The sequence below is a fragment of the Peromyscus californicus genome, unplaced genomic scaffold (assembly GCF_007827085.1).
Source record: "Peromyscus californicus insignis strain IS unplaced genomic scaffold, ASM782708v3 Scaffold_7__1_contigs__length_154581171, whole genome shotgun sequence".
Classification (NCBI taxonomy): domain Eukaryota; kingdom Metazoa; phylum Chordata; class Mammalia; order Rodentia; family Cricetidae; genus Peromyscus; species Peromyscus californicus.
Window position 1 is genome coordinate 66,765,773 of NW_026294595.1, and position 26,847 is coordinate 66,792,619.

General features: G+C 49.1%; 1 protein-coding gene and 1 long non-coding RNA gene across 2 annotated transcripts; one reads left to right on the forward strand and one right to left on the reverse strand.

The window, feature by feature from the left end:
• Positions 1-18: 18 nt before the first annotated feature.
• On the forward strand, positions 19-18,254 carry Rapsn (receptor associated protein of the synapse). Its single transcript, XM_052725822.1, has 8 exons — positions 19-406; positions 1,006-1,344; positions 13,590-13,748; positions 14,858-14,956; positions 15,028-15,150; positions 15,652-15,705; positions 17,033-17,232; positions 17,597-18,254. Exons 1-8 carry the CDS (start codon positions 215-217, stop codon positions 17,667-17,669), a joined length of 1,239 nt encoding a protein of 412 aa, XP_052581782.1. The 5' UTR covers positions 19-214; the 3' UTR covers positions 17,670-18,254.
• LOC128102246 (uncharacterized) lies at positions 14,846-24,875 on the reverse strand. Its single transcript, XR_008215362.1, has 3 exons — positions 24,425-24,875; positions 15,645-15,731; positions 14,846-14,950 (listed from the first exon to the last, which is right to left on the reverse strand). It is a non-coding gene; the product is annotated as an uncharacterized LOC128102246 (long non-coding RNA).
• Between the last annotated feature and the right edge of the window lie 1,972 nt (positions 24,876-26,847).

Below are 26,847 nucleotides of genomic sequence, written 5' to 3' on the forward strand. Positions count from 1 at the left end.
GTGGTGCCAACTGGCAGGGACAGCTGCAGACAGGGGCTGAACCAGCCTTGTTCCCAGGGTGGCGCCCGGTGTCCATCCAGGCCCTGCTCCGTTCCTGGTGTTGCTTTCCCCTCCCAGCGTTCAGTGGGCAGCCGGTGCCGTGGAGCCAACACCATGAGGGTCTAGAGGCACGTAGCCCAACCACAGTCTTTCCGAGTGGCCGGGCTGTGGGAGGATGGGGCAGGACCAGACAAAGCAACAGATCGAAAAAGGACTGCAGCTGTACCAGTCCAACCAGACAGAGAAGGCACTGCAGGTGTGGATGAAGGTGCTGGAGAAAGGCTCCGACCTCGTGGGCCGCTTCCGGGTGCTAGGCTGCCTGGTCACAGCTCACTCAGAGATGGGCCGCTACAAAGAGATGCTGAAGGTAGATGTACCTTCACAGGGTGCCATGGGAGGGCCCGGGTGCTGTGAAAGGGCTTGGAACAGGGCTGGGTGGCTCCCGACTCCCAGGCTCCTTTGTAGCTTCCTGAGAATCCTCTATCTTAACAGGCCAGTGGCTGGGTCTGAGGTTTTCAATCTGCGTGGAAGACCCTGAGACTTAGATGGATGGGTATCTTCAGATTCAGGCCTGTGGCCTTCAGCTTCAGTGTCTGAGCCTCTGAGCCTGAGGTTCTCAGGCATCAGGACTAGAGTCCAGGGATCTCAAGACCAGACCTCCAAGCCTAGGTTTTGGTCTGCTGCTTGCTGCCTGGAGATACAGGCTCCATTTGAGTGTCTGGCTGGTCAGTGGTAGACTCCAGATCTGAGGCTGGGGGTGAAAGGGTGTTGTCTACAGGTCTGAGCTGCAGTTCAAGCTTATAGGCTGTGGCTGGAGCCTGGGAGGATGTATCTGAGATAGTGGAAACTCTGAGTCTGAGCTTTGGGGTCTGCTGCTCTGGCTGTGAGGTGGGGCTGGATATGGCACCCCAGGGGATACAGGTTGAGCCTTGGCTGAATGTTGTCTGCCTACTACCCCGGGGTCAGTTTGCTGTGGTCCAGATTGACACTGCACGGGAGCTGGAGGATGCTGACTTCCTGCTGGAAAGCTACCTGAACCTGGCACGCAGCAATGAGAAACTCTGTGAGTTCCACAAAACCATCTCCTACTGCAAGACTTGCCTTGGCCTGCCTGGTACCAGGGCTGGTGCCCAGCTTGGGGGCCAGGTCAGCCTGAGCATGGGCAATGCTTTCCTGGGCCTCAGCCTCTTCCAGAAGGCCCTAGAGAGCTTTGAGAAGGCCCTGCGCTATGCCCACAACAATGATGACACCATGCTGGAGTGCCGTGTTTGCTGCAGCCTGGGCAGCTTCTACGCCCAGGTCAAGGTGGGCCTGGGCCCTAGGGGGGAGGACAGTGGGGGTTTGGGCCTCCCTGAGAGTTTCGGGGAGAGGGTTCTCACTGTTTATGATAGCTATTCCCTGATTTCCTCTGGCCGAAAGTTCTTTTGAGACAATGCCATCAGCCTTAGCCAATCAGAGAACAGAACTATCAGACTTGCGGATCCTGCAAATGGTCCCTCAGATGGCATAGGTTTTAAGGTGGCTATTGAACCTGCCTGTGACCTTGTCAGCTTCACATTCCCTTGGGTGGACGAGTGGTCCATGGCACAGGAGCATTTCCCAGCATGCACAAGTCCACAAACCCACTGGCATGCTTTATAGAGGCTGCGCCTGCCTCCTCCAGGTTCAGCACAAGCCCCGAGAGCCTCCTAGGACCACTCATCTTGCTGGGCACTGCCCTCAGCCCTCCTTTTAGATAGTGGTGTGCTGAATGAGACAGGACTCCAGGGAAGGTGGAGCCATTCACCTCCATCTCTCAGGTGACCTAGGAGACAGGGAAGCCCCCTGTAAGAACAAGGCATAGGCTGTGTTTTCTGTACGGTCTTCAGCAAGTCACCTACCTTCTCTGAACCCTAAGAGGTCTGTTTATAAATGAGGAAGAACAAGACTCAGATGAGGTTTAAAGATTTATTTGTCTAATATTTCTGGAAGGGGGTTGGAGAGAGGGATCAGTGGTTAAAAGCCCTGCTTGCTGCTTTGATGCTTGCTGCTCTTGAAGAGGACCCAGGTTTGGTTCCCAGCACTGATATGGTGGCTCACAACTGCTTTTAACTACAGTCCCATAGCTCTCCTGACCTCTGCAGGCTGCTGCATGCACCTGCTACACATACATACATTCAGACAGACAGACAGACACACACACACACACACACACACACACACACACACACACACACACAATATCAAATAAATACTTTAAGAAATATTTACTGAGCCAGGCAGTGGTGGCACACACCTTTAATCCCAGCACTTGGGAGGCAGAGGTAGGCAGTTCTCTGTGATATCCAGGACAGCCAGGGCTGTGCAGAAAAACCCTGTCTTTAAAAAACCAAAAGGAAAAAAATTAAAAAAATAAAAAACCAAAACGAGCCGGGCGGTGATGGTGCATGCCTGTAATCCCAGCACTCGGGAGGCAGAGGCAGGTGGATCTCTGTGAGTTTGAGGCCAGCCTGGTCTACAGAGCTTGTCCAGAACAGGCTCCAAAAGCTACAGAGAAACCCTGTCTGGAAAAAAAAACAAAAAACAAAAGGAAACCAAAGTTTGCTGAGGATCCACTCCATCCCAGGCACCGTTGGACTGTGTGTCTGTAGCAACAGAGACAATGGTGGGGTCTCTATCTGGCAGCCCTGTTCTATCTGGAGGAGAATGGCGGTGAACACATTCAGGAAGGTGGTTGTGCATCGTGTGAAGAAAGGTAGCAACACCAGGATGTGGGGTAGTGGTGCCATTGTTAAGACAGGGATCAGAAGGCCTCAGTGAGTGATGGAGGAAGAGAGGGGTGAGCCATGCAGAAATCCCAGGAATGATCATCAGCCCAAGCTCTGCCAAGAGGAAGGGAGGGCACAGAGTGGCCAGAGGTGTATGAGGAGGCGGGAAGCCATGCAGAAGGGTGGTTGTGAACTTGATGGCAGAGTCGGGGACCAAACCATCACCAGGATTTTAGTGGGGAGGGCGTGACATGGTCTCCTATGGCCCAGTGTAACACCCGGCCGTGGGGGATTTTTTTTTAAGATTAATTTTTATTTTGTGTGTGTGGATGCTTTGCCTACGTGTGTGTCTGAGTACCACATGTGCCTTGCTAGTGGACACCAGAGGTCAGCATTGGATGCCCTGAAGCTGTCATGGGAGTGCTGCAAATCAAAACCAGGTCCTCTGGAAGAGCAGCCAGTGCTCCTAACCACTAAGCCATGTCTCTAGCCCCAAGCTTTGGTGGAATTTTAACTCCTGGCATATGATAAATACTTTGTCCCCCCAAAGTGAGAAAATAATGTAAGAAAATATAATAACACAGTGAATTCCCGTATACCCACCACTTAGATGGACCAACTATTCATATTGTGCTACTTTTGGGTTATGCATTTTACTATTGGATTAGAAAGTTACTGACATCAGACGGCGATGTAGGGCTGTTGGCAGTCTTTTGTAGTGTTCACAAAGTTCAGTTCCCAGGACTGCGTAAACTGAGTGTAGTAGCACATGCCTGTGATCCCAGCACTGAGGAGGCAGAAAAGGATCAGAAGATCATTCTTTTTTTTTTAACTTTATTTTATGTGCTTTGGTGTGCAGGTGTCCGATCCCCTAGAACTGGAGTTACAGACAGTTGTGAACTGCCATGTGGGTGCTGGGAATGGAACCCAGATCCTCTGGAAAAGTAGCCAGTGCTCTTAAACAGTGTGCTGTCTCTCCAGCCCCTTGAAGGTCATTTGTAACTGACAATGAGTTTGAAGATCTCATGGGGTACATGAGATCTGTCAGAGGGAGGGAAGAAAAATTGTTGACATGTCACTATTTTTATATTTTATTTTTTAGACTTCGTTTATTTCCTGTGTAAGAGTATGTGTATGTGCACTCCATGTGTGTCTGGTGCCCCAGGAGGCCAGAGGAGGGTGTCAGATTCCCTGGAACTGGAATTAAAGATGGTTGTGGGAGCTGGGAATCAAACCCAGGTCCTTTGCAAAAACAGCAAGTATTCTGAACCACTGAGCCAACTCTCCTGCCCAACATCTCATATTTGACCCTGAAATAGTTCTGTATGAAATGTAGGTATTCTGGCAGTTGGGAGCCAAGGAATACCACAAAGTCACAAATATGTTAAGAAAAGGGGGAGAGGCTGGGCAGTGGTGGTGCACACATTTAATCCCAGCACTCTGGAGGCAGAGCCATGCAGATCTCTGTGAGTTTGAGGCCATCCTGGTCTACAGAGTGAGATCCAGGACAGCTACCAAAACTGCACAGAGAAACCTTGTCTAGAAAAAAACAAAAAAGGGGGGGTAGAAAGGGGGTTAAGAGGGTGTCTTAGAGTTTCTATTGCTATGAAGATACCATGACCACAGCAACTTAAGGAAAACATTTAATTGGGGTGGCTCACTTACAGTTTCATAGGGTCAGTCCATTACCATCATGGTGGGGAGCATGGTGGTGTGCAGGCAGACATGGTACTGGCTACATCTTGATATGCAGGCCACAGGAATGAGACCTTTGGCAGTATCCTGAGCATAGGAAACCTCAGAGCTGGCCCCTACAGTAACACACTTCCTCCAACAAGGCCATACCCATTCCAACAAAGCCACACCTCCTAATAGTGCCACTCCCTATGAAATTATGGGGGCCAGTTACATTCAAACTACTACAGAAACGTAGTATCCAATTTTATATTGGACTGTCAGTGAGCCGCTGGCCAGAGGCATCAGGCTGTATCTTATATTCTAGGAGATCCATCTGGAGTTGTCAGATCTTGTCTTTTATGTGATAAATGATATAGTAAAGTTTACCTGACGGGTAGACACAAAAGCAACAGTCCTCTCTGAGGAAGAAACAAAGACCACCTCTCTCTGCTGTTAGTAAATCTAATCCTCACCAATTTTGTAGCACTATGGCGGCCAGCGAGTCTCTTTGGCCCTGGAGGGTAAGAATGGTAAGCCACCCATTTGGGGGTCCTGGATGAACTAAGAAAAACTGATGGTAAATAGTTAGGGAAGTCGTCAGTCTCGCTGCTCCAATGGGGACACCAGCAGTTATACCCAGGACTGCTGTAAACCCTGTGATGGGAATCAGCCAGAGTTTTTCACTGGGTACCACCCCCAGTCTTGGAAAAAGGAAAACCAGGGGACAAATCCCAGACCACCCTGAGCAGGTAGGCAGCAATAAACTTGAGTGTTGTAGAGAATTGAGTCATTGTAAATGTTTGGGCATAGGAGCTGGGTGGTAGTACTAAGGGTTAAGGAATTATTGTAGTCTGCAGAATCCAGTGTGCCCACAAAGTATGTTCCTGAAGAGCTAAAGCAGTCTGTTGTAGAAGTAACCATCTTATTAATTAAGAAACACAGAGCCAATGCAAAGATGAAAGCCCAAGAGGTCAGAGCTAGGAGCCTTACCCTTCACTGCTGTAGCTATCCTCTTCAGCCAAGAGATCTACTTCCTGTGTGTTTGTCTTTATATAGACTTTCTGTTCTGCCTTCTCATTGGTTGTAAACCCAACCACATGACCTCCTCTTCACTGCCTGTCTGTACAGACCTCCAGGTCTTCTATGGTTGGTATTGAGATTAAACACGTGTGTCTCCATGCTGGCTGTATCCTTGAACACACAGAGATCCACCTAGCTCTGCCTCCCAAGAGCTGGGATTAAAGGGGTGCACCACCACCGCCCAGCTTCTGCTAAGGCTTGCTATTGGCTCTGACCCCCAGGCAACTTTACTTATTAACATACAAATAAAATCACATTTCAGTACAAATAAAATATCACCATAGTCTGTGATACTGAAGAGAGGTGTGGGAGAGATAAGGAGTGGTAGTGATATTCGGCTTAGAGCAATTAAAGACAGGCAAGGTGAGAGAGTCTAATAAGACAATGGGTGAGGCCACAATGCTGGCCGTCAGTTTGACCCAGGAGGGGCACACTACCACCATTCTCCAAAGCAGTCAGGCAAAGCATTATTCAATAGCTGATATGCAGAGGTTGAGGTCTGAAACAAGAGATGCTGTGACAGTGAGGTAGGGTCAATATTGTCTAAAAGGGGTGATATTAGGGCTCCTCCCTCCCTCCGACAGATCTCATGTACCCCATGAGAGAGTGGGATGTGTATCCTCTGTATTTTGATTGTGCCTGATGGGCAGCTGAGATAAATGTTATAGTAAAGTTTACCAGTGACTTTGTCTCCTATCTGGGGTGCCATGGATCATTAGTTAGACTATAAAAGACTGGTCATTTTACATAAAAGGTAGAATGCCTTCCTGAATATGCATCACATCTCCTACAGGACCAGTAAGGGCAGCCTCCGTAAGTCTCTGGCCAGTGTTGACAGTGATCTCTAGTTGGATCATAGAGAAAGCAAGCAGAGGGGACAGGTGTTTGGGAAGTCGGTTTTGGTGCTGTAGGGACAAGTATCTCCTTTGGTAACCTGCTGGTGAACAGTCTCCAGACGAGTGGTCTGGTTGAACTGTTAAGTACAAGTTTCCTAAACCTTTGAAATCTTAATGAAACAGTAGCATGGGGGAGGGGGTGGGAAGAAATCTGAAACACTTTTCATTACTCTCAGTCACTTTCTTATACCTTCAGAGCTTTCTTTGGCTTTTGTGTCCTCAGGCTTGTATATACTTTCATAGATCCTCAAAACTTACTGAATCTTTCACCAATAGCCTTTCCTGGGCTGTCTTTAGGAACTTCTGTCCTGCCACACAGTGCCAAGGCTCAGTTGCTCTTGATGACCCCTGCATGTCTTTTTTTTTTTAAGATTTATTTATTATGTATACAGTGTTCTGTCTGCATGCCAGAAGAGAGCACCAGATCTCATTACAGATGGTTGTGAGCCACCATGTGGGTGCTGGGAATTGAACTCAGGACCTCTGGAGGAGCAGCCAGTGCTCTTAACCTCTGAGCCATCTCTTCAGCCCTGCCCTGCATGTCTTTTTAAGAGTAATACCACCTTGGTGACATTACAAAGTTCGGCTACCAGCATGAGGTGCATTCTTTTATGAGTACATGGAGGTGCAGCTTTAATACCCTATTAAACAAGCATTGTTCCTTAAATCTTACCATAAGGCCTGTTTTTATGATTTTTGCTTTCAGAATAGGAATTATCATACAAAAATAGAGAAAACAAGCATGGGGGTAAGCCCTAGTGAAGGAGAGATGGATAGGGGAGTGATAGGGAACTGAATCAGCCTTTGGCAGCCTGGTATAGAACAACTTCCCAACCCTGTTAGGACAGGCTGTTGGTTAAAGGTGGGGGTCTCTTAGATGATAAACGTCCACATGTAAGAGCTACCCCAGACAGGTGTAGTTAGGAAGAAATAGAGGAGGAGAGAGCAAGTTTAAATGTGGAAGATCATTTGTTTGTGATCAGATTTCAGATCATTTGTTTGTGCAGTGGAAGAATTTGCCACCATTGAAAATCCAAGCATGCCAATTTAGGCCATCAAAATGTACCGAGGCCAAGCTGTTTGTAGTAACAGAGTGAGACATTTATAAAATCTGAGTCCATGGAGGAAGAGAGGAAGAGTCACAAAACGAACTCCACTGGAGGGAGTTTCTCTAAGTTCCAGGTTGGAGCTGAGAGGCACTAGAGAAGCCCAGGGGGTGGGGGCACGGGGGGGGGGGGGTGTAGAGAAGCTGTGAGACTTACAAGATGGAGCTGTGAGATGGGGCAAGGTCACAGAGGCCCAGAGGGCTTAGCAGGCAGCTCCTAGGAGGAGGAGGCAAGGAAAGGAGGGGTTCCAGTAGAGGGAGAAGAGTAACTGCCTTAGAAACTAGAGTTGCCCACAGGGTGGGGCCCCGGAGAGGGTAGCAGGCCGCAGGAGCCAGAGAGAGGACACTTACCGAGTAGGGGAGGAGACAGATGGACAGAGCAGGTGGAGGGAAGAAGCGGCTGAAGAGGTAGGCTCTAGAATTTGGAATCACATATGGTGTGTGTCAGAAGCCAGCAGAAACAAATGATCATGTACACCTTAAGAGAGTCCGATCAGCAACTGGAGTCAGTTTGAAATGTTGAGACGTGGGCATGGCTGAAAGGTAAGCATAGCGTCCTCTACCAATGCTACCTGAAGAGAGAGAACTCTGGAAGGGGGTAGTGTTTGGAGCCCCTTGTACGCTAGGAGATGGGATAGGGAGTGAAAAGAGAAGGCAGTACTGGGTGACCCAAAGGTTAATCATTCTTATTTGTGTTTAAGAAGCTCCGCTGTGACCAGAGCACACAGGCAAGGCACCCATCCTTGGCAAGTATGTGCTGTCTTTCGATAAGTGTGCAATGGGCACAAAGGAAGTTCCCAGGTGGTGACCCAGGAACCTGAGGACATACCACCCCTCTTTTCTGTAACCTGGAGAGAGAAGGAGGAGTTAAGTCCAGAAGATGTAGGGCCAGAGCCTGGAGGAGGGCCTGTTGAAGCTTACAAAGTGGCTTGGTAACGGGTACAAGAAAGGGTTCGTGTGAGGGGCTGAGGGCCGCCTCACATATCGGGTGGGCGAGGAGAGAGAAGGAACCCAAGAGTGTAAGAAGCTGTTCCTCCTTAGGAAGAATAGAATTTCGTGCTTGGTGCTGGGTACTGTTTTCTATCTAGGGTAATGGCCTGAGTTGGAGTAATAGCTAATCCCAGATAAGTAACCTGAGGAGTGGACAGCTGGACCTTCGGGGTGAGACCCTGTATCCCTGGCTGGACAGGAAGTTTAATAAGGTAGAGGTGGACTACAGAGGAGAAAACCTGCTATGTATTGTGTAAGCTTGGATTTAGGAAGAGACAGAGCGAACAAGTCAGGGACCAGAGCCTTGCCACATAGATGCGGAATGTTCCTGCAACCCCTGGGGTAGGACAGTCCAGGAGAGGTGAGTAGAAAGACAGTCCAGGTCAGCCCAAGTAAAGACACAGGTCGTTTGTGACTGGGGATCGAGAGGTATGAATAAGGAGGCATCCTTGAGGTCTAGGACAGAAATGGGATGGTGGAGAGGAGAGTATACGGCTTGGGTACGGTGGGATGAAGGGGAGCCACTGCCGAGATGGTGTTGGAGATCCTGAACCAAGGGGGAGGCTCCATTGTTTTTTGTTTTTTGTTTTAACCACAAGTATGGAGGTATTAAAGGGGGAAGAAGTGGATCACAGAAAATTCCTCCTTAGAGGTCAGAGGCAAGAGGCTTAAGTCCCCGGGGTTGTGGAGAAAGAGTGAGTATGGAGCCTGGGTGATCTGGTGGGTTTGGGTGAGGCTGGTACAGCTGTCCCCCTCCTCTGACAGACAGAGGAATGAGAAGGAGAGCTAGGTCCCCAAAACTCCATCAGGATATAGTAGGTGGCCCCAGTGTCCAGAAGGAGAGAGGTAGATCTCCCTGATACTGTGATGTCGACCTGAGGCTCCCCGTCAGAGATGGCGGTGGTCAGGCCAAGGGGTCCCAGACCCCCTCAGTCATCCATGGCCAGACTTGAGGACGGCTGCAGGACCATCTGAGCCTGATCCCCATGCCACAAGGGACATGGAAGCAGTCAACACCTCAGTGCCCTCCTTGATGGCACCTTGGACATGATCCAGGTAGTTTACGTGGCTTCAGATAGGCCCAGGCCCAGTGATCCTCCTGAACTGCATTTGAAGCAGGGACCCAGAGGTTCTCAGGCTTTAGGAGGCCAGGAAGCCTGGGCAGTGGCTATGGCCAGTCGAAAGATCTTCAATAGCATCAGGTATTTTTGTTTCCGGGTTTTCTCATTTCTCCGTGGTACATCTTAAAGGCCATGGCCAAGACTTCTGCCTGTGGAGTTGGGCGTCCTTTCTCTGGATGTCTGAGTGTGTCGCTAATATCAGGGAAACTGGGAGAAGAAGTGGGACATAAGGAGTTGTTGTCCGTCTAGGGTCTAGGGATCCAGATCAGTGTATTCTAAGAGGGCCTTTGTGGGTTGGTCTAGGAGTAGAGTCGGGTTTTCACGTTTGACCTCTTGGATTTTTTCATAATTTAGTGCTTTAAGGGTGGCCTTATGAAAACTAGCCAGCAGGCAAGTTACAAACTGATCCCTAGCAAGGATGCCCCCTGGGATAGTGTAATTCCATTCAGGGTCCTGGGTAGGGACCCTCAGTGCTGACTGGGTGGGCAGCCTGGCGCTGAGGAGGGAGAAAGGGAAACCAGAGAGGCTGGAGAGGGAGAGAAGGGACCGGGTTGAGGCCAATAAGGGAAAGGCTCGTTAGTGTGATGGAAAAATAGTGGAGGAATCATCTGGTTGGGGCTTTAGAGCTAGGAGGAGCTGTTTTTTCCTTGGTTGACTCATGTCGTGTGGCCATTTTTAATCAAGGTCGGAGTGAGGCTGCCTTGGTGAAGGGCTTGCTGTGCGAGCCCAAAGACCTCAGTTCCATTTCTAGAACCCGTGTGTAAAGCCAGGGGCCTTGTGCTTGTCACCCCCACGCCTTAGAGGTGAAGACAGGCGTATCTGGGGGGATCACTGGCCAGCTAGCTCAGACTACTACAGACATTCAGGCCAGTGAGAGACTTGTTTAAAAAAAAAAGTTAAATGGGACCAAGGAACAACATCTGAGGTTGACCTTTGCCAACACACACACACACACACACACACACACACACACACACACACACACACACACACACACACACACCAAATACTGAAGAAAAATAATAGTCTTCTGAAAAAAATCCAAAATTAAAATTGTGGCAGTGGATGCCTTTAATCCAAGATCTCTGTGAGTTCAGGGCCAGCCTGGTCTACATAGTGAGTTTCAGGACCACCAGAGCTACAGAGTGAGATCCTATGTCAAAAAAAAAAGCAAGCTGGGCGATGGTGGCGCACGCCTTTAATCCCAGCACTTGGGAGGCAGAACCAGGCGGATCTCTGTGAGTTTAAGGCCAGTCTGGTCTTCAGAGTGAGTTCCAGAACAGCCAGGGCAAAACAGAGAAACCCTGTCTTAAAAAAACAAAAAACCTAAACAAAAAAAGAGTAAAAATAAAATTAAAAATAGAAAGAGAGAAAAAAGCTATGGAGGACTGGAAAGATGACCCAGCACTTGCTGCTCTTTCCAAGACCTTCGGTTCCATTCCCAGCACCTACATGGCTGCTCACAACCATTTGCACGTCCAGGGGTGTCCCACACACCCTTCCAGCCTCCACAGGCATGTATGTGGTGAAAGACATACATGCTGGCAAAACACCTATACCCAGCCTATGGGGCTGGGACTGTGGCTCGGTTGGTAGAGTACTTGCCTCGTGTGCCCCGGTTTGGGTCCCAGCACCACACAAACCTGTTAACATGGTTCAGAGTGACAGTGAGTGGGTCCTTCCACCTTCGGGGTTGAAGCTGCCCTGTCACAGCCAGCTTGTTAACCCATCCTGGACTCTTAGAGGTTGTAGCGCTTTCCCTAATGTTGCCCGAGTCCACAGTTTGCTGTGAATGCTGATGAAATGCTGACACCTGCACCCTCTTAGTCCCTCTTGATTGATTAGCGGCGGTTTCTTTTTTTCTTGAAGGCCTTTCCTTCATCAGTGAGGGCTAGGTGGTACTCTGAAGTGCAGATCCAATGGAAACCAAAGGCTTTCCCTTCATTTAGCTGCCGGAGTAAGGACATCAGGGCTGTGTTCAGGGCATGCCTACCTCTGCCTTCTCCTTTTGGTGCATCGCTGTGAAATCACAGGGTCCCTTTTTTTTTTTTTCTCCCAGCTCTGGGGAAGGAATCCAGGATCTTCCAGTATGGTAGACAAATCTCCCACAGAGCTATATCCACAGCCCTCCATTATTATTTTTTGTAGTTTGAATTCTCTTTTTAAAATTTTCTGCGTGGAGGTGGTGTATGTGTTACAAGACATGCTGGCTTGCTACTGGGCCGTCTCCCAGCCCTGTTTGTAGTCTGTTTTATTGTTTTGTTTTGAGACAGGCTTTCTCTGTGTAGCCCTGGCTGTCCTGGAACTCATTCTGTAGACCAGGCTGGCCTTGAACTCAGAGATCCTGCCTCTGCCTCCTGAGTGCTGGGTTTAAAGGTGTGCACCACCACTGCCTGGCTTGTATTATTTTAACCTTGCCCAGTGGAAGTCCCTCCAACCTTGACCCCATATCCTTTTGACAAGTGTTTTATTTACTGTCCTGTTTATTTGGCGCAATAAAGAGCCACGGGCTCGTTTTGAACATCCTCTGGGCTAGGCGTGAAGTCTGCTGTTCCCTCAGGCTCTTTTCAGTGGGCAATGGTGGTTGGAGTCTAGCTGTGGGTCCCCAGGTATGCACAGCGGCCTTCTGTCTGTGTTGCTCAATCTTCTCAGATGCCAGAGCAGCTGGAGTTCACACGGCAGGGCTAGCTCCACCCGAAACCTAGTGCTTAGGGGTTCTTCTCCACTGACTGTAAACTCAGTCCTTCTTTCTCAAAGTGGAAAATTTTGGTCCATTTGTTTGTTTGGTTAGTTGGTTAAAGACAAGGTCTTATGTATCCAGACTGACCTCACAGTCTGCATATAGCCAAAGCTGGCCTTGAACTCCTGATTCTCCTGCCTCCACTTTCTGGGTGCTGGGTTTCCAAGTGAGCAATGTCACATTCAGCCTTGCTATTAAGTTTTAAATGAGGTGAGAAATGTCAGGACTTGTTTGTATGTAGTAGATGATTAGGTAGAGAGACTTCAAAGATGCAGACGTAGGGGCTTCGGCCCAGGGGTTGGTTCCCATGGCATGGGTGGAGGAACAGGAAGAGAACCAAGATGTAGGGCAGAGAATGTGGCTAAGAGTGGACAGACAGGGCGGTCCTCTGAGCTCCTGCTTTCCTGATGAGTGGGAGGCGACGGCATTGGCTCTTTATGAGGGGCTTTTGTGAGTTTGAGGGGGGAGCGTTCGAGAAGGATTTCATGGGCATGCCAAGCCTGTTCTGATGTTCTCTGGTGCTGATGCGATAGAACTGTCTCAGCCCTCAGGAGCAGCTGCTCCTGGTAAACCCCTCAGAAGCCCTCTAGGACAGGATGAGAGAAGCCAGCTGTGTTTTGCCTGTTCATTCAATGAACAGATATTTATTACGTATCAGCCAAGTCTAAGAACTGTTTTAGGCACTTGGCACACAGCAGCCATCCTAAGAGACCATACCTGTGCACTGGCTTCCCCTTCTTCCTGGATCATGCTTACCACTGGAGGCCAAAATGAAAGAATGAGCTGGGGGGCTGGAGAGATGACTCAAGAGGATAAGGCTGCTCTTCCAGAGGTCCTGAGTTCAATTCCCAGCAACCACATGGTGGCTCACAACCGTCTATAATAAGATCTGGTGCCCTCTTCTGGCCTGCAGGCATACATAAAGGCAGAATGAACACTGTATACATAACAAATAAATAAATATTTTAAAAAAACTTAAAAAGAATGAGCTGACTATGACCACCGTGGGGCATATCTGTGATCCTAGCACTCGGGAGGCATGGTCGGGAAGATTATAAGTTTGCAGCTAACTCGTGCAACATTTAAAAAAAAAAGTGGGGTTCCCTGGCTGTCAGAGAACCCCAGTCTGGAGCCCCGGGTTTAGGGCAATTCCTACCACTCACTGTGTCCCCCTCCTGTTCTGTGTCCCTGCAGGACTATGAGAAAGCCTTGTTCTTCCCCTGCAAGGCTGCGGAGCTTGTCAACGACTATGGCAAAGGCTGGAGCCTCAAGTATCGGGCCATGAGCCAGTACCACATGGCTGTGGCCTACCGTCTGCTAGGCCACCTGGGCAGCGCCATGGAGTGTTGTGAGGTGGGGGAGCTGGGAAGCACTCGGTGGGGGTGGGGGGGAAGGACCTCAGGCCCAGGACACCGGGCCCCCGATTTTCTAGAACAGTCCACAGAATCCACACACACACACACACACACACACACACACACACACACACACACCCCTTGCCCTTGAGTCGCTGAAGAGAGTATTTCTATCACAAACTGTGCCCCAGACCTTATTCCCTTCCAGTCCATCCTCAGGGCAAGAGGCAGCCTCTGTAGGTCACTCTGAAAAGTAAAACGTGCCGGGCGGTGGTGGTGCACACCTTTAATCCCAGCACTCGGGAGGCAGAGCCAGGCGGATCTCTGTGAGTTCGAGGCCAGCCTGGGCTACCAAGTGAGTTCCAGGAAAGGCGCAAAGCTACACAGAGAAACCCTGTCTCAAAAAAACCAAAAAAAAAAAAAAAGAAAAAAAAAAAGAAAAGTAAAACGTAAGGGCTGAGGATGTGGCTCAGTTGGTAGAATGCTTGCCTGACATGCACAAAGCCCTGGGTTCAGCAGGGCGGTGGTGGCACACGCCTTTAATCCCAGCACTCGGGAGGCAGAGCCAGGCGGATCTCTGTGAGTTCAAGGCCAGCCTGGGCTACAGAGAGAGTTCCAGGACAGCCAGGAATATACAGAGAAACCTCGTCTTGAAACACCAAAACCAAAACAACAACATAGCCCTGGATTCAATCTGTAGTCCTACATAAAACCCATCCAGATTGGTGGTGTATGCCTATAATCCCAACCCTTGGAAGGTGAAGGATCAGAAGTTCAAGGCCATCCTCGGCTACATGAGACTCTGTCTTTTAAAAAAAAAAAAAAAACGAGAGAAAGATAGAAGGCGTCTTGAAGTTCCCCCACTCAGGCTCAAAGCCCATTGCTTCTTCCTCTGATCCCAGTAAAGGTACTTCTCTCTGGGTCTCAGTTTCCATCGGTCAGACAATACTACGATCTTAGTGGTTCAGTACAAGAGGCCTCACCAACTGCAAGAATGTATTCGGTTCTGAGGAGGTGGTGACCCTAGCTGTCCCTTCTGAGGGACTGCTGGGTATAGGACACCCCGTAGTAGGGTCAGCTTGCCTGAGTGACCAGCCTCCCTTGCAGGAATCCATGAAGATTGCTCTGCAGCACGGTGACCGACCACTGCAGGCACTCTGTCTGCTCTGCTTTGCCGATATCCACCGGAGCCGGGGGGACCTGGAGGTGAGATCACCAGGATGAGGGGGGACCGTGGGCCTGGATCACCTCAATTCCAACCCTGCCCGGCTTTGCAGACAGCCTTCCCGAGGTACGACTCTGCTATGAGTATCATGACGGAGATTGGAAACCGCCTGGGGCAGGTGCATGTGCTGCTGGGTGTGGCCAAGTGCTGGATGGCCAGGAAGGTGTTGGACAAGGTGAGGTCGGGCCCTTTCCTGGAGCTAAAGCTCTCTCGGGGGGCTCCCAGTTTGGGGCTACTCAGCCAACACTGGGAGTATGGTGCTGGGCTTGTCCCCCTTTTTTAACATCTGCCTCACTCTGTTCCCATGAGGCCCAGACATTCCCAGTAATTCTCTACCCTCAAAGAAGGCCCATGCCTTGTCCAGGGGCCCACAGCTTCTAAAGGGCCAAAGCTGGCATTTGGAGCTGAGATTCTTAAATTTCCTTCTGCTGTCTCACAGCATCCGATGAGGCAGTCATGTTCTGCTCATTGTGTCTGTATAAACTAAGAAACTAAGGCGGGATGTAATTTGCTCATACAACCTCTCCTGCCTTCTCACAGAGCAACGGTTCCACCCCCCCCTTTACCCCCACCCCCGCGCCCCCCCCCCCCCCCCCCCCCGGCCCACTTTCCTTTTCTTTGCTATGAGTCAAGACAGTCAGACTGCCTACATCTCTGGCCTCTGCTCACCTTCCAGGCTTTGGATGCCATTGAGAAAGCCCAGGACCTGGCTGAAGAGGTTGGAAATAAGGTCAGACATGGTTATGTCTCCTGGGTCTGGCAGGATCAAGAACCAAAGGAGGAAAATTAGGTGTGGTGGTGGAGGAAACAGGATAATCAGAGTTTAAGGTGATCCTTGGCCTTGGCTACATAGTGAGTTGGAAGCCAGCTTGGGATACATAAGACCCTGCTAGAGCTCTGAGCTCCTCTGATCCTCTGGAAGGTACTTGCAGCCATCCCAACCCCCTGGATCTCCAGCTTCCTCCTAGAGAGTATTTCTGGGGCTAGGCAGGCATTTCATAGTTTGGAGAAGCAGTGAGTCCCTGGTAGCCTCTTTATTCTTCTTTAAAAACCCCTAACAGGGGCTGGAGATGCCTGAGCAGTTAAGAGCACTACCCGCCCTTCTAGAGGACCTGAGTTCAGTTCTCAGCACACACGGCAGTTCACAACCACCTGTAACTAACTTCAGTTCCGTGGATTAGACGTCTTCTTTTCCATGGGCACTAGGCATGCACATGGTACACAAACATATACACAAACAAAAATGCTTGTACACATTTTAAAAATCTTAAAAATAAAGCCAAAATACCAACCCTCACAACGTCCTCTACTTCTCCATAGCTGGGTACTTGGCATCAAGAGCTGGGTATCCTCACAGATGTTGGCTGCAGCCTTCCCTCTAAGTGATCTCATACTATAGATGAGGCCCACGGGCCCCCAGCTACCAGCTGCTGTGACCTAATGCTAAAGTCCATAGTAATATGTAGCCTCTTCAGATGTCTTAATCGTATCCAGACCTTGAGGCCTTTTGGCTTAGTGTTTCCCAGAGTCTTCTGTAGGCTCTGGTGCACAGCCCGACTAAGATGTTGAAGTGTATTTGCTTTGGGCTGGACCGCAGCCACTCATGTTTACTCAGCTCTCACACTGATCGGAAATGAATACTCAGTAAAAATAAGGAAGCAAATTAGATACGGTAGAGGCAATATCTAATAGCTAACAGCAGCACGTTTGGTCAACAAAACCCTTCAGAAACATGGTATGGTGGGGCACACCTGTTCCAGGACTTGGGAGGTGGAGGCAGAAGGATCGGGAGTTCTAGGCTAGCCACGACTATATAGTGAGTTTGAGGCCAGCCTCGGCTATGTATGCGAGACCCTATCTCAAAACAAAAACATGGGGTCCCATGTTCTTGTCTCTTACCCACTCTCTGTCCAAAGGGAATCCAAGGCTTGGGGGTGGGCAGGGTCTTTCTCCCAGGTCCCCCAGCCAGGCAGGAGTGTGACAGGGACAGCACCTTCCCAGCCCTGCCCTCTGCCTAGCCTCTCACGGCATCTATCCCCCCCCCCCCCCCATCTTAGCTGAGCCAGCTCAAGCTGCACTGCCTGAGTGAGGGCATCTACCGCAGCAAAGGGCTGCAGCGTGAGCTGCGCGCGCACGTAGTGAGGTTCCATGAGTGCGTGGAGGAGACGGAGCTCTACTGTGGCCTGTGTGGCGAGTCCATCGGGGAGAAGAACAGCCGGCTGCAGGCCCTGCCCTGCTCCCACATCTTTCATCTCAGGTGAGGCTGGGTGGGCACGACCCCCAGATCACACTAACAATATTAGAGGCAAGCTCCTGGGTGTCTTCCCCAGGCTTGGTGTGTTCTAAGAACTTCCCACCTACTTACCGACTCTTCCCTCCAACCGCATGAAGGGGTTGTTCTTACCACCATCCCAGGGGGAATTCAGAGCGTCCCCTTCCAGGACCAGGCTTGCCCCAGGGTGGAAGCCTCTGATGCAGGGCAGGCAGGAGGTGAGCAGCAGGCCTGGAGAGCCTCCTCTGCCACTGGACAGCGACCCCTGGGCTGGAAGGGAGGAAGACAGAAGCCAGAGCCTGGAGAAAGTCTGGCATGGGTGAGTGGACAGAGCCCTCTGCCTCCGCAGATGCCTGCAGAACAATGGCACTCGGAGTTGTCCCAACTGCCGCCGCGCCTCCATGAAGCCAGGCTTCGTGTGACTTCAGTGGCTGTCTTCGGCGTTGACATCACTTCCCTTGGCTCCTTCTCCACCATCAAGCTGAAGGCCCGGTGAAATTCTAGGGTAGCTGCCAGGGCCTCCTTTGCCGACTCAGGGCCAGGGGCTTGCCTGCTGCTCCTCTGGGCCTAGCTCCCCTCCCCTGTTTCTTTGTATTTTGTTCTTTATAGAAAAATAAAATGTTTGTACCTGGTGCCAGTGGTGCTGGCCTTTCCTCCTCACGTGGGCTTCCCCAGACACAAGCCTCACTCCATATTCCGTGTGAGACCCTCCAGCCACCCACCTTCTTAACAACTCAGTTACCACAAGAACTGGAGACACGATCCTTGCTGCTGGGATACCTACCCCCAGTGTGAGAGGGGACTACTAGATAATAAGCAGAATAGGCAAGCAATGTGGAAAGTGCTAGAAACTTGCATGGATTGCATTGTAAACGTCTGCCCCACCAGTTTTTAAAAATTATATCTATTGCATGTGTGTGCACATGTGTAGGAGCACATGTGCCAGTGTGAATGTGAGGTCAGAGAACAATTTCAGGGAGCCAGTTCTGTCCTACCATGTGAGTCCCTGGGGGTGGAACCCAGGTCCTCAGGCTTGGAGGCAAGTGTCTTTACATGCTGAGCCATCTCGCTGGCACCTACCCCACCAATTTTTCTGTTGTTAATTGTTTTTGGTTTTTTTTGAGACAGGGTTTCTCTGCATAGCCCTGGCTGTCCTGGAACTCACTCTATAGACCAGGCTGGCCTCGAACTCACAGAGATCTGCCTGCCTCTGCCTCCCAAGAGCTTGGATTAAAGGCACTGCCTAGCAAATGCCTTTAAACAGGATCTGTCTATTCAGTAAGACAAGAGTCTCACTATGTAGTTCTGGCTGGTCTGGAATCATTGTGTAGATTCAAATTCACGAAGCTCCTGCCTCTGGCTCCTGACTGATGGAATTAAGGGCGTGTGCCACCATGCCTGGCTCTGTCACCTTTACTAGAAGGGACTGATGACCACCTCCCAAAGGCCTCTTTACAAATACCACAACACAAGGCATTCTGTTTCAACATGTGAATTTGGATGGAAAAAAAAGCCCCTACTGTGAGTATATTTGAAGATGAGGCCTTGAACAGGCTAGTGAAAGCCTGGGAAGAAAGCTTAGTGGGTAGGGTGCTTGCCCAGCCCACTTGAGGGTCTAGCTTTACTCCCCAACACCACACAAACCAAATATACTAGCACTTGGGAGATGAAGGTAGGAGGATCAGAAGTTCAAGGTCACCCTCTGCTCCATGGCAAATTTAAGGCCAGCCTGGGCTACGTGAGACCCTGTCTCAAAAACAAAACAAAATGAGTTCATCTCAGTCCTAAGGTTGGGATGCTCATCAAACAGGACTCCTGTCCTGAGAAGAAGAGAGACATTGGCGAAATAGGAGAGTTTTCTCCCCTCTCCCCATGATGCATAAAGAGCCTCTCTCATTGAGGACACAGTAAGGACATGGTTATCTGCCAGCCAGGAAAAGGAACCTCACCCAAAACTGAATTTCCTAGCACCCTCTTCTGGGAATTGCAGCCTCTAAAACAGAGAGAAAACTAGCTTCTGGGGCTGGAGCGATGGCTCGGTAGCTACATGATTTCTTCTCTGCTCACTGGCTGCTCATCCAGAGGACTCAGGTTTGATTTCCAGGACCCACATGACATCTGTCTGTAACTCCAGTTCCAGGGACCCAAACCCTCTTATGGCTTCCACAGCACCAGGACACACATGGTGTTCAGATACACATACAAGCACAAAACCCATACACATAAAAAATAAAACATTTTTAAAAAAGAAATTAGCTTCTGTGTTTAGATTATCTAGTTTATACTTTAAAAAAATATTTTATTGGTGTTTTGTTTGCATGTATGTCTGCAAGTGAGTCAGATCCCCTGGAACTGGAGTTACAGACAGTTGTGAGCTGCCATATGGGTGCTGGGAATTGAACCCAGTGCTCTTAAGCACTGAGCCATCTCTCCAGACATGGGTATTAATTTTAAAGGGAAGAAAAAGCTACGTCTCAGTGGAGCTGGTTGGCTGGCCCAGTTCACCTCCAGGACAAGGTGAAACTGTGTGCCACCTGAAAGGCACAACACTAAGAGGGACACAGTTAGAAACATCCCTCAGAGTAACTGTGATTTTTGAAAGTGTCCAGAAATGAAATCAAGGTGTATTCGTTTGTTTTCTACTGTGACCAAAAACAACTTGAGGAAAAGATGTATTTGGCTTACACGTCCCAATCACAGTCCCTCACCAAGGGAAGTCAGGGCAGGAACTGGAGGCAGGAACCTAGAGGTTGGAACTGAAGCCGAGACCTTGAAGGAATGCAGCTTACTGGCTTGCTTTCCACGGTTAGCTCAACCTGCTTTCTCATATGACCCAGGACCACCAGTCCAGGGCTGATACCACCCACAGTGATCTGGGCCCTCCCACATCAGTCATTAATCAAGAAAACACCCCCACAGTCTTGCCTACAGGCCAAGCTGATGGAAGTATTTCCTCAGTTGAAATTTCCCCTTCCCAAATGACCCTGGCTTGTGTCGAGCTGGTTAAAACTAACCAGGATGCAAGGAAAGTCTGGGAAATTCTTTTTTGTGAGTGTGTGTGCTTTTTGTTTTTCTGTTTTGTTTTTTGTTTGTTTGTTTTTGTTTTGTTTTCCTAGTCTATCATTTTTTTTATTCAGTGATAGACAAGTACATTAAATGTATTCAATATTGAAAGTGCAAACTTTAATGGGAAGCTTTATGGCTTCAATTTCGAATGCCAGTTTTAACTATATATAATTGATTAGGTTGTTTAGACTTAATTCTTGTATAGAAGCACTGAGTGCACGCAGCCCTTCTCCGCTGGACTCCTTCACTGTAAAGGCTGTTGCTAGGACAGCCAGTGAAGCGAGGAGGAGGCCTGAGGATGAAATTGTGGAAAGCTACTGATATTCACATCCCCCTGTTCCAGGCAATGCCGTGGTTAATCGGGAGACTGTTTGGTTTTGATCCGGTTCTGTTGATTTGATGCAGGGCTTTGGGAATACTCTTCCACTGAGCTACATCCCTCTAGCCCAGGAGGATGTTCTTTTTGTTGTTGTTGTTGTTGTTCGTTTGTTTTATCCAGGCAGGGTTTCTCTGTGTAGCCCTGGCTGTCCTGGATCTTGCTTTCTAGACCAGGCTGGCCTCAAACTCAGAGATCCACCTGCCTCTGCCTCCTGAGCCCTGGGATTAAAGGCGTGTGCCACCACTGCCCAGGTGGAAGTTCTTTTAGGAAATTCTTACAGAAGTATCCAAGCTGATACTAGCCCTCAATTTCATTTGATTCCTGAAAAGAAGTTACAAGTCTGGCGGTGGTGGTTCAGGCTTTTAGTCCCAGCACTCTGGAGGCAGAGGCAGGCGGATCTCTGAGTTTGAGGTCAGCCTGGTCTACAGAGCGAGATCCAGGACAGCCAGGGCTACAGAGAGAAACCCTGTCTTGAAAACAGCCGTCTCCCCAAGAGAAGTTACTACTGTTGTATTTCTAATATATATATGTGATATATATGCATATGTATCTCACATGTATATGCATATATATCTCTCTCACATGTATACAATGCCAGGCACGGATGACATAACCTGTAGTCCCAGCTCCTCAGGAGACAGGAAGATTGCTTCCGTTTAGGAATTCAAGGAACTATCCCATATCTTCAGGTTGTTTTCTTTCTTTCTTTCTTCCTTTCTTCCTTCCTTCCTTCCTTCCTTCCTTCCTTTCTTTCTTTTTTTAAGATTTATTTATTTATTTGTATACATTGCTCTGTCTGCATATATTCCTGCACACCAGAAGAAGGCGCCAGATCTCATTATAGATGGTTGTGAGCCACACCACGTGGGTGCTGGGAATTGAACTCAGGACCTCTGGAAGAGCAGCCAGTGCTCTTAACCTCTGAGCCATCTCTCCAGCCTGTTTTTTTTCTTTTAAACAAAAATAGCTAACTTCTTTAAAGGAGTAGAGTGAGTAGGGAGTAGGCAGCGGGGTGGGCGGGTTAGCGTTAGAGTGGTTCTTGGGGTGGTCTTTCTGAGAAGGTGGTGTTGAGAGGTGACGCAAGCAGTAAGAGCTGGGATGCGTCTCAGTGGTGTAGGCCTTGCCTAGCACCTGGGAGGACCCGGGTTCAAACCCCCGTACTGAAGAGAAGAGATAAAGGGAAAAGGTTGGTGTTGTGCTTTGCGGTTGTAATGCCAGCCCTCAGAAGATCAAGGAGGAAGGATTGCTCTGAGATCGAGGTCAGCCTGGACTAAACAGAAAGTGCTAGGCCAGTTAAGTTACAGAGTGAGGTCCTGATTTTAAAAGAAGAAAGAAATAGGGCTGGAGAAATTGCTCAGTGGTTGAGTGCTTACTGCTCTTCCAGAGGACCTGAGTTCTGTTGCGCGGTGTTTGATTACACTCTGTAAAGACATGTCACTGGGACTGGTTTAATAAAAAGCCACATTGCCAGTAGCTAGGCAGGAGATACAGGTGGAACTTCCGGACAGAGAGAGTTCTGGAAAGAAGAAAGGGGGAGTTGCCAGCCGGATGCAGAGGAAGCAGGACATTCAGGAGAAGAGGAAAAAGCCACAAGCTCCATGGCAGCACGTAGATTAATAGAAATAGGTTAATTTAGGTTATAAGAGGTAATTAGAAACAAACCCAGGCTAAGGCCAAGCTTCCATAATTAATAAGAAGTCTTTGTGTCATTATTTGAGAGCTGGCTGGCGGAACAGAGAAAGACTTGTTACAGAGTTCAGTTCCCAGCACCTATGTTGGTGACTCACAACCCATAATTCCCCTAATTCCTGCTCCAAGGGGTCCCAAATGCCGCCTGCCTTCTGGCCTTCCAGGGCACAGCACTCACATGAATGCACACATACAGACCCATGTGGTGCACTTAAATAAAACAAATATTAAAAGAGAAGAAAAATTAAAAATAGGGATGGGGTCAAGCAGCCCAATTATCAGTAAAGTACATTCTAGAAGAAAGGAACAAGGGCTTGCCTGATACAGTCAAGGGACAGCAAGGAAGCTCGTCACCATGGCCTAGAGCTGAGAGACCAGAGAGTACAGACACACAGGGCCGTACAGGCTGTTGTGAGGACTGGGTTTTACTCTGAGAGGGCAGGCAGCTGCTGGGGTTTTAGGCAGAGTGACATGATCTGAGCAGTTTCAAAGGAATTCCACTGGTTACTATGTAGAGAACAGACTAGGTCCAAGACAACTGGCCTGAAGGCTTCCAGACTGGCAGCATGGGGTACAATGTGAGATCTTGTCTACACACACACACAAGCACACACACACACACACACACACACACACACACACACACACACACACACACACGTAGATGTGGCACATGTTACCAGTTGGCAAATTTATGGGAAAGGCAGGTTTTCATTGTTTGTTCTTTCAACTTGTAATTTTTACATTTTTTTCAAAATCAAGAGTTTTTCCAAATGGTAAATTTTAGGAAATGTTACCCAGACATAGGGAGGGAGGGTGTGGGGATGTGCTGTGGGGAAGGGACAGATCCAGATATTAGGGAACAGGCTCCTGTGACAGGTGTCAAATTTTGCCAAAGGAAAGCAGGCTGTTTTGGGGTGTTGCTGAGTTGGTAGAGTGCTACCCTAGCGTGGAGGAAGCCTCAGGTTTGATTCCCAGTGCTGCAGAAACCAGGTTTGGTGGGGGAAAAAATCAGTACACAATCCCAATGCTTGAATGCAGGAGAATCAGAACTTCCAGGGCATCCAGGGCTATATGGTAAGTTCATAGCCAGCCTGGGATATGAAGCCTTGTCTCTGTCTGTCTGTCTGTCTGTCTGTCTCTCTCTCTCTCTCTCTCTCACACACACACACACACACACACACACACACACACACACACAGTTCGGCCAATTGTGAGCCTTTAATCCCAGCACTCAGGACACAAGACAGTTGGATCTTTGTGAGCTCAGGACCAGCCTGGGTTATGTAGTGAAACTCCCTCTAAAAGGCAATGGAGAAAAGCATATGTTTCGTGCCAGGGATTTTCCTGGTATGTCTGGTAAGTGCCCTGAAGGGGAGTGTGGGAAACGGAATAAGACTTGACTAGTCTTTGGGTCTGATTAAAGAGCATGAGAGTTCATTGATATTCAGTGGGGACACAGAGTTATAGGAAAAGTAGAAGCACAGATGTGGGATGAGTTATTGGGGGTCTGAGACACCAAAGGGCAAAGGCCCAGGTACTGATGTGGCAAGAAAAGATGTAGCATGTGGGCAAGATGTGGTCAGGGACCAGACTTGGCTCTTTTTGTTGTTGTTGTTGTTTTGTTTTTGTTTTTCGAGACAGGGTTTCTCTGTGTAGCTTTGCGCCTGTCCTGGATCTCACTCTGTAGACCAGGCTGGCCTCGAACTCACAAAGATGCGCCTGCCTCTGCCTCCCGAGTGCTGAGATTAAAGGCGCGCACCATCACCGCCTGGCCAGACTTGGCTCTTTATCCTAAGAGAAGGCTTTGTTTTTGTTTTCTTCTTGAGAGAATGGATACTGTAAAGTAAAAGGCCCAGCCAAATAAAACACATTCTGCCCCTGACCAGCTCAGCAGGAAAACCAGCCAATCCCTGAGTACAAAATCCAGCCAGTCTCCGAGCTTGTCCAAGCTCAGGGATTGAAATCCGATCAATTCCCACCCTGAAAATCTTCACCCTGAAAAAACTCCACCCCGAAAGAAATCACATACAAGCCCTGTACCTGTTCAGTTTGGGGGTTGCCTTTTTCCATCCTGGCAGAGGCAGCCACTCTCCTGGATTCCTCCCTCCCAGGAAGTCTCTTGAACGAGGTTTGGGTGACCACCTTCTTTCACCAGAGTGGAGCAGGGCAGAGAACGACTTTTGCTGAAGGGAAAACTCTTTTAGCAAAGCAGAGCTGTGATGGCTCTCGCTGGAGCCGGAGCAGAATTGCTACATTTCTGCGGGGAAACTCCCTTAGCAGAGCAGAGCTGAGCTGTGCTCTCTCCCGGAGAGAACAGAACTGCTACATTCCTGTATCATTTGGCTGTTATCACTTGGCTTCTGACAGCCAGAATACCTTTCCCTCCAGAGCTGTAACACAGCTACCATGACCAGATCTAGCTTGAGCCTGATGTCTCTGGATACTCTTTGGAGAACAGATTAGAAGGGGTTGATCTCCCAGCCTGGTCTGCAGAGCAAGTTCTAGACAGCCAGGGCTACGTAAACAACACTGTCTCGAGAAACAAAATGTCTTAGGATTTCTGTTGCTGTGAAGAGATACCATATCCATGGCAACTCTTATAAAGGAAAACATTTAAATGGGGTGGCTCACTTACAGTTTCAGAGGGTCAGCCCATTATCATCGTGGTGGGGAGCATGGCGATGTGCAGGCAGACATGGTGCTGGCTACATCTTGATATGCAGGGCACAGGAATTCGACTGAGACATTTGGCAGTATCCTGAGCATAGGAAACCTCAGAGCTGGCCCCTACAGTAACACACTTCCTCCAACAAGGCCATACCCACTCCAACAAAGCCACACCTAATAGTGCCACTTCGTATGAGCTTATGGAGGCCAATTACATTCAAACTACTACACAAAAAAAAAAAAAAAAAAAAGAAAAAGAAAAAAAGAAAAGAAGGGATGGATCTCACCCCAGCCTAAGGCTGTCAGAAAAACGTCCACCATCTTACTGTTCTCAAAGAACAGCCACATCCACCACCCTGCTTTACCTTCACCACAACTCTGTGTGATCAGCGTGAGGGGACCAGAGCTCTGTGTGATCAGCGTGAGGGGACCAGAGCTCTGTGTGATCAGCACGAGGGGACCAGAGCTCTGTGTGATCAGCGTGAGGGGACCAGAGCTCTGTGTGATCAGCGTGAGGGGACCAGAGCTCTGTGTGATCAGCACGAGGGGACCAGAGCTGCCCAAGCACACTGGGCCATCTTCTCCATTCCCAGTCCCTTCACAGGAGCCCAGGGTTAAAATGGAACTACTCAGTCCGGATGCCATCCTGAATCCAGCTTCTATTGGCACCAGTGCGTTGACTCCAGGACCTCCTGCCTCCCTTGCTCTGGACCTTTTCTTCCCTTGAAAGGCCTAGATGGACCTGAGGCCCCAAGCTGGGTTAGTTTCTTTCTCCCTGAGGCCATGCTTAGAATCTCAGTGTCCTGTTGAGATGGTCCCCTCCTAAGTCCTAATCTCCCTCAGCACCACAGCCTTCTTAAATGAGCTTTCTTTCCCGGCTCCCCCAAGACATCCTACTCCTTTGCTCTCAAAAGAATTGATCAGTCCTGATATTCTTCATATGAGAAATCCAGTCTACTTCTCTCATTCTTTCCCTCCTCCTGTCCTGCCCTTCCTGAGAGAGAAAGAGAGAGAGAGAGAGTGTTGTGCCTCTGTGTGGGTACACTCACATGCGTATGTTTGTGATCTAACCTAGAGATCTAAATAGGGTATCTTCCTGCTGTCTGCCTCCCCTTCCTGTCTGAGACAGGGTCTTTCACTAATCCTGGAGCCTTTTTAGGCTAGACTGGTGGTGTTTTTTTACTAAATGTCAATCATTCATTTTACCAATAAAGACTCGGGAGCCAGATGCTGGGATAAAAACCTGCTAGCTCAGAGAGGCAGAGAAAGCACCCAGCTGACATTCCTCCTCTGCCATCATCCCAGAAAGAGATTTTTCCTACACCCGTCTCAAACAAAACTCCCCACACTCAATGCCCCTCCCTTCCACTTCCTGTGTGTCTACCTATCCACCCTCCTGACTCCTCATTCTCTGTAGTTTTTCTTGTTTACTTCCTGTCAACTGGCTGCTTGCTCTGCCTCTTAACCTGTAGTTGACTTTATTTAATCCTGTTGACAATATTCAAGCAGAAAGCTCTTGGATTAAACATGTGTGCTAGGGCTGAGCCACACCACAACGAGAAAGAGTTTTTTCCAGTACATAATGCAATCTCGGGGTTCACAGCGTGGTCAAATATCCGGCAACAGATTGGCTGACTGGTGGCCCCCCAGGATCTGCCTGTTTGCTGGCTCTCAGTCCCTCCCTCGTTACAGGCAGACATTTTGACAGCTTCTTCCATGGACACTCGACGACCCAAACTCAAGCTCTCATGCTTGTGTACTGTTCATTTTACCCACCAAGCCATCTCCCAAGCCCC

Coding starts and splice junctions, on each gene's coding strand:
- Rapsn (XM_052725822.1), top strand. CDS start 215: ATGGGGCAGGACCAGACAAAGCAACAGATCGAAAAAGGACTGCAGCTG. Junction 407..1,005: donor GCTACAAAGAGATGCTGAAG/GTAGATGTACCT, acceptor CCCCGGGGTCAG/TTTGCTGTGGTCCAGATTGA. Junction 14,957..15,027: donor GGAGCCGGGGGGACCTGGAG/GTGAGATCACCA, acceptor CCGGCTTTGCAG/ACAGCCTTCCCGAGGTACGA.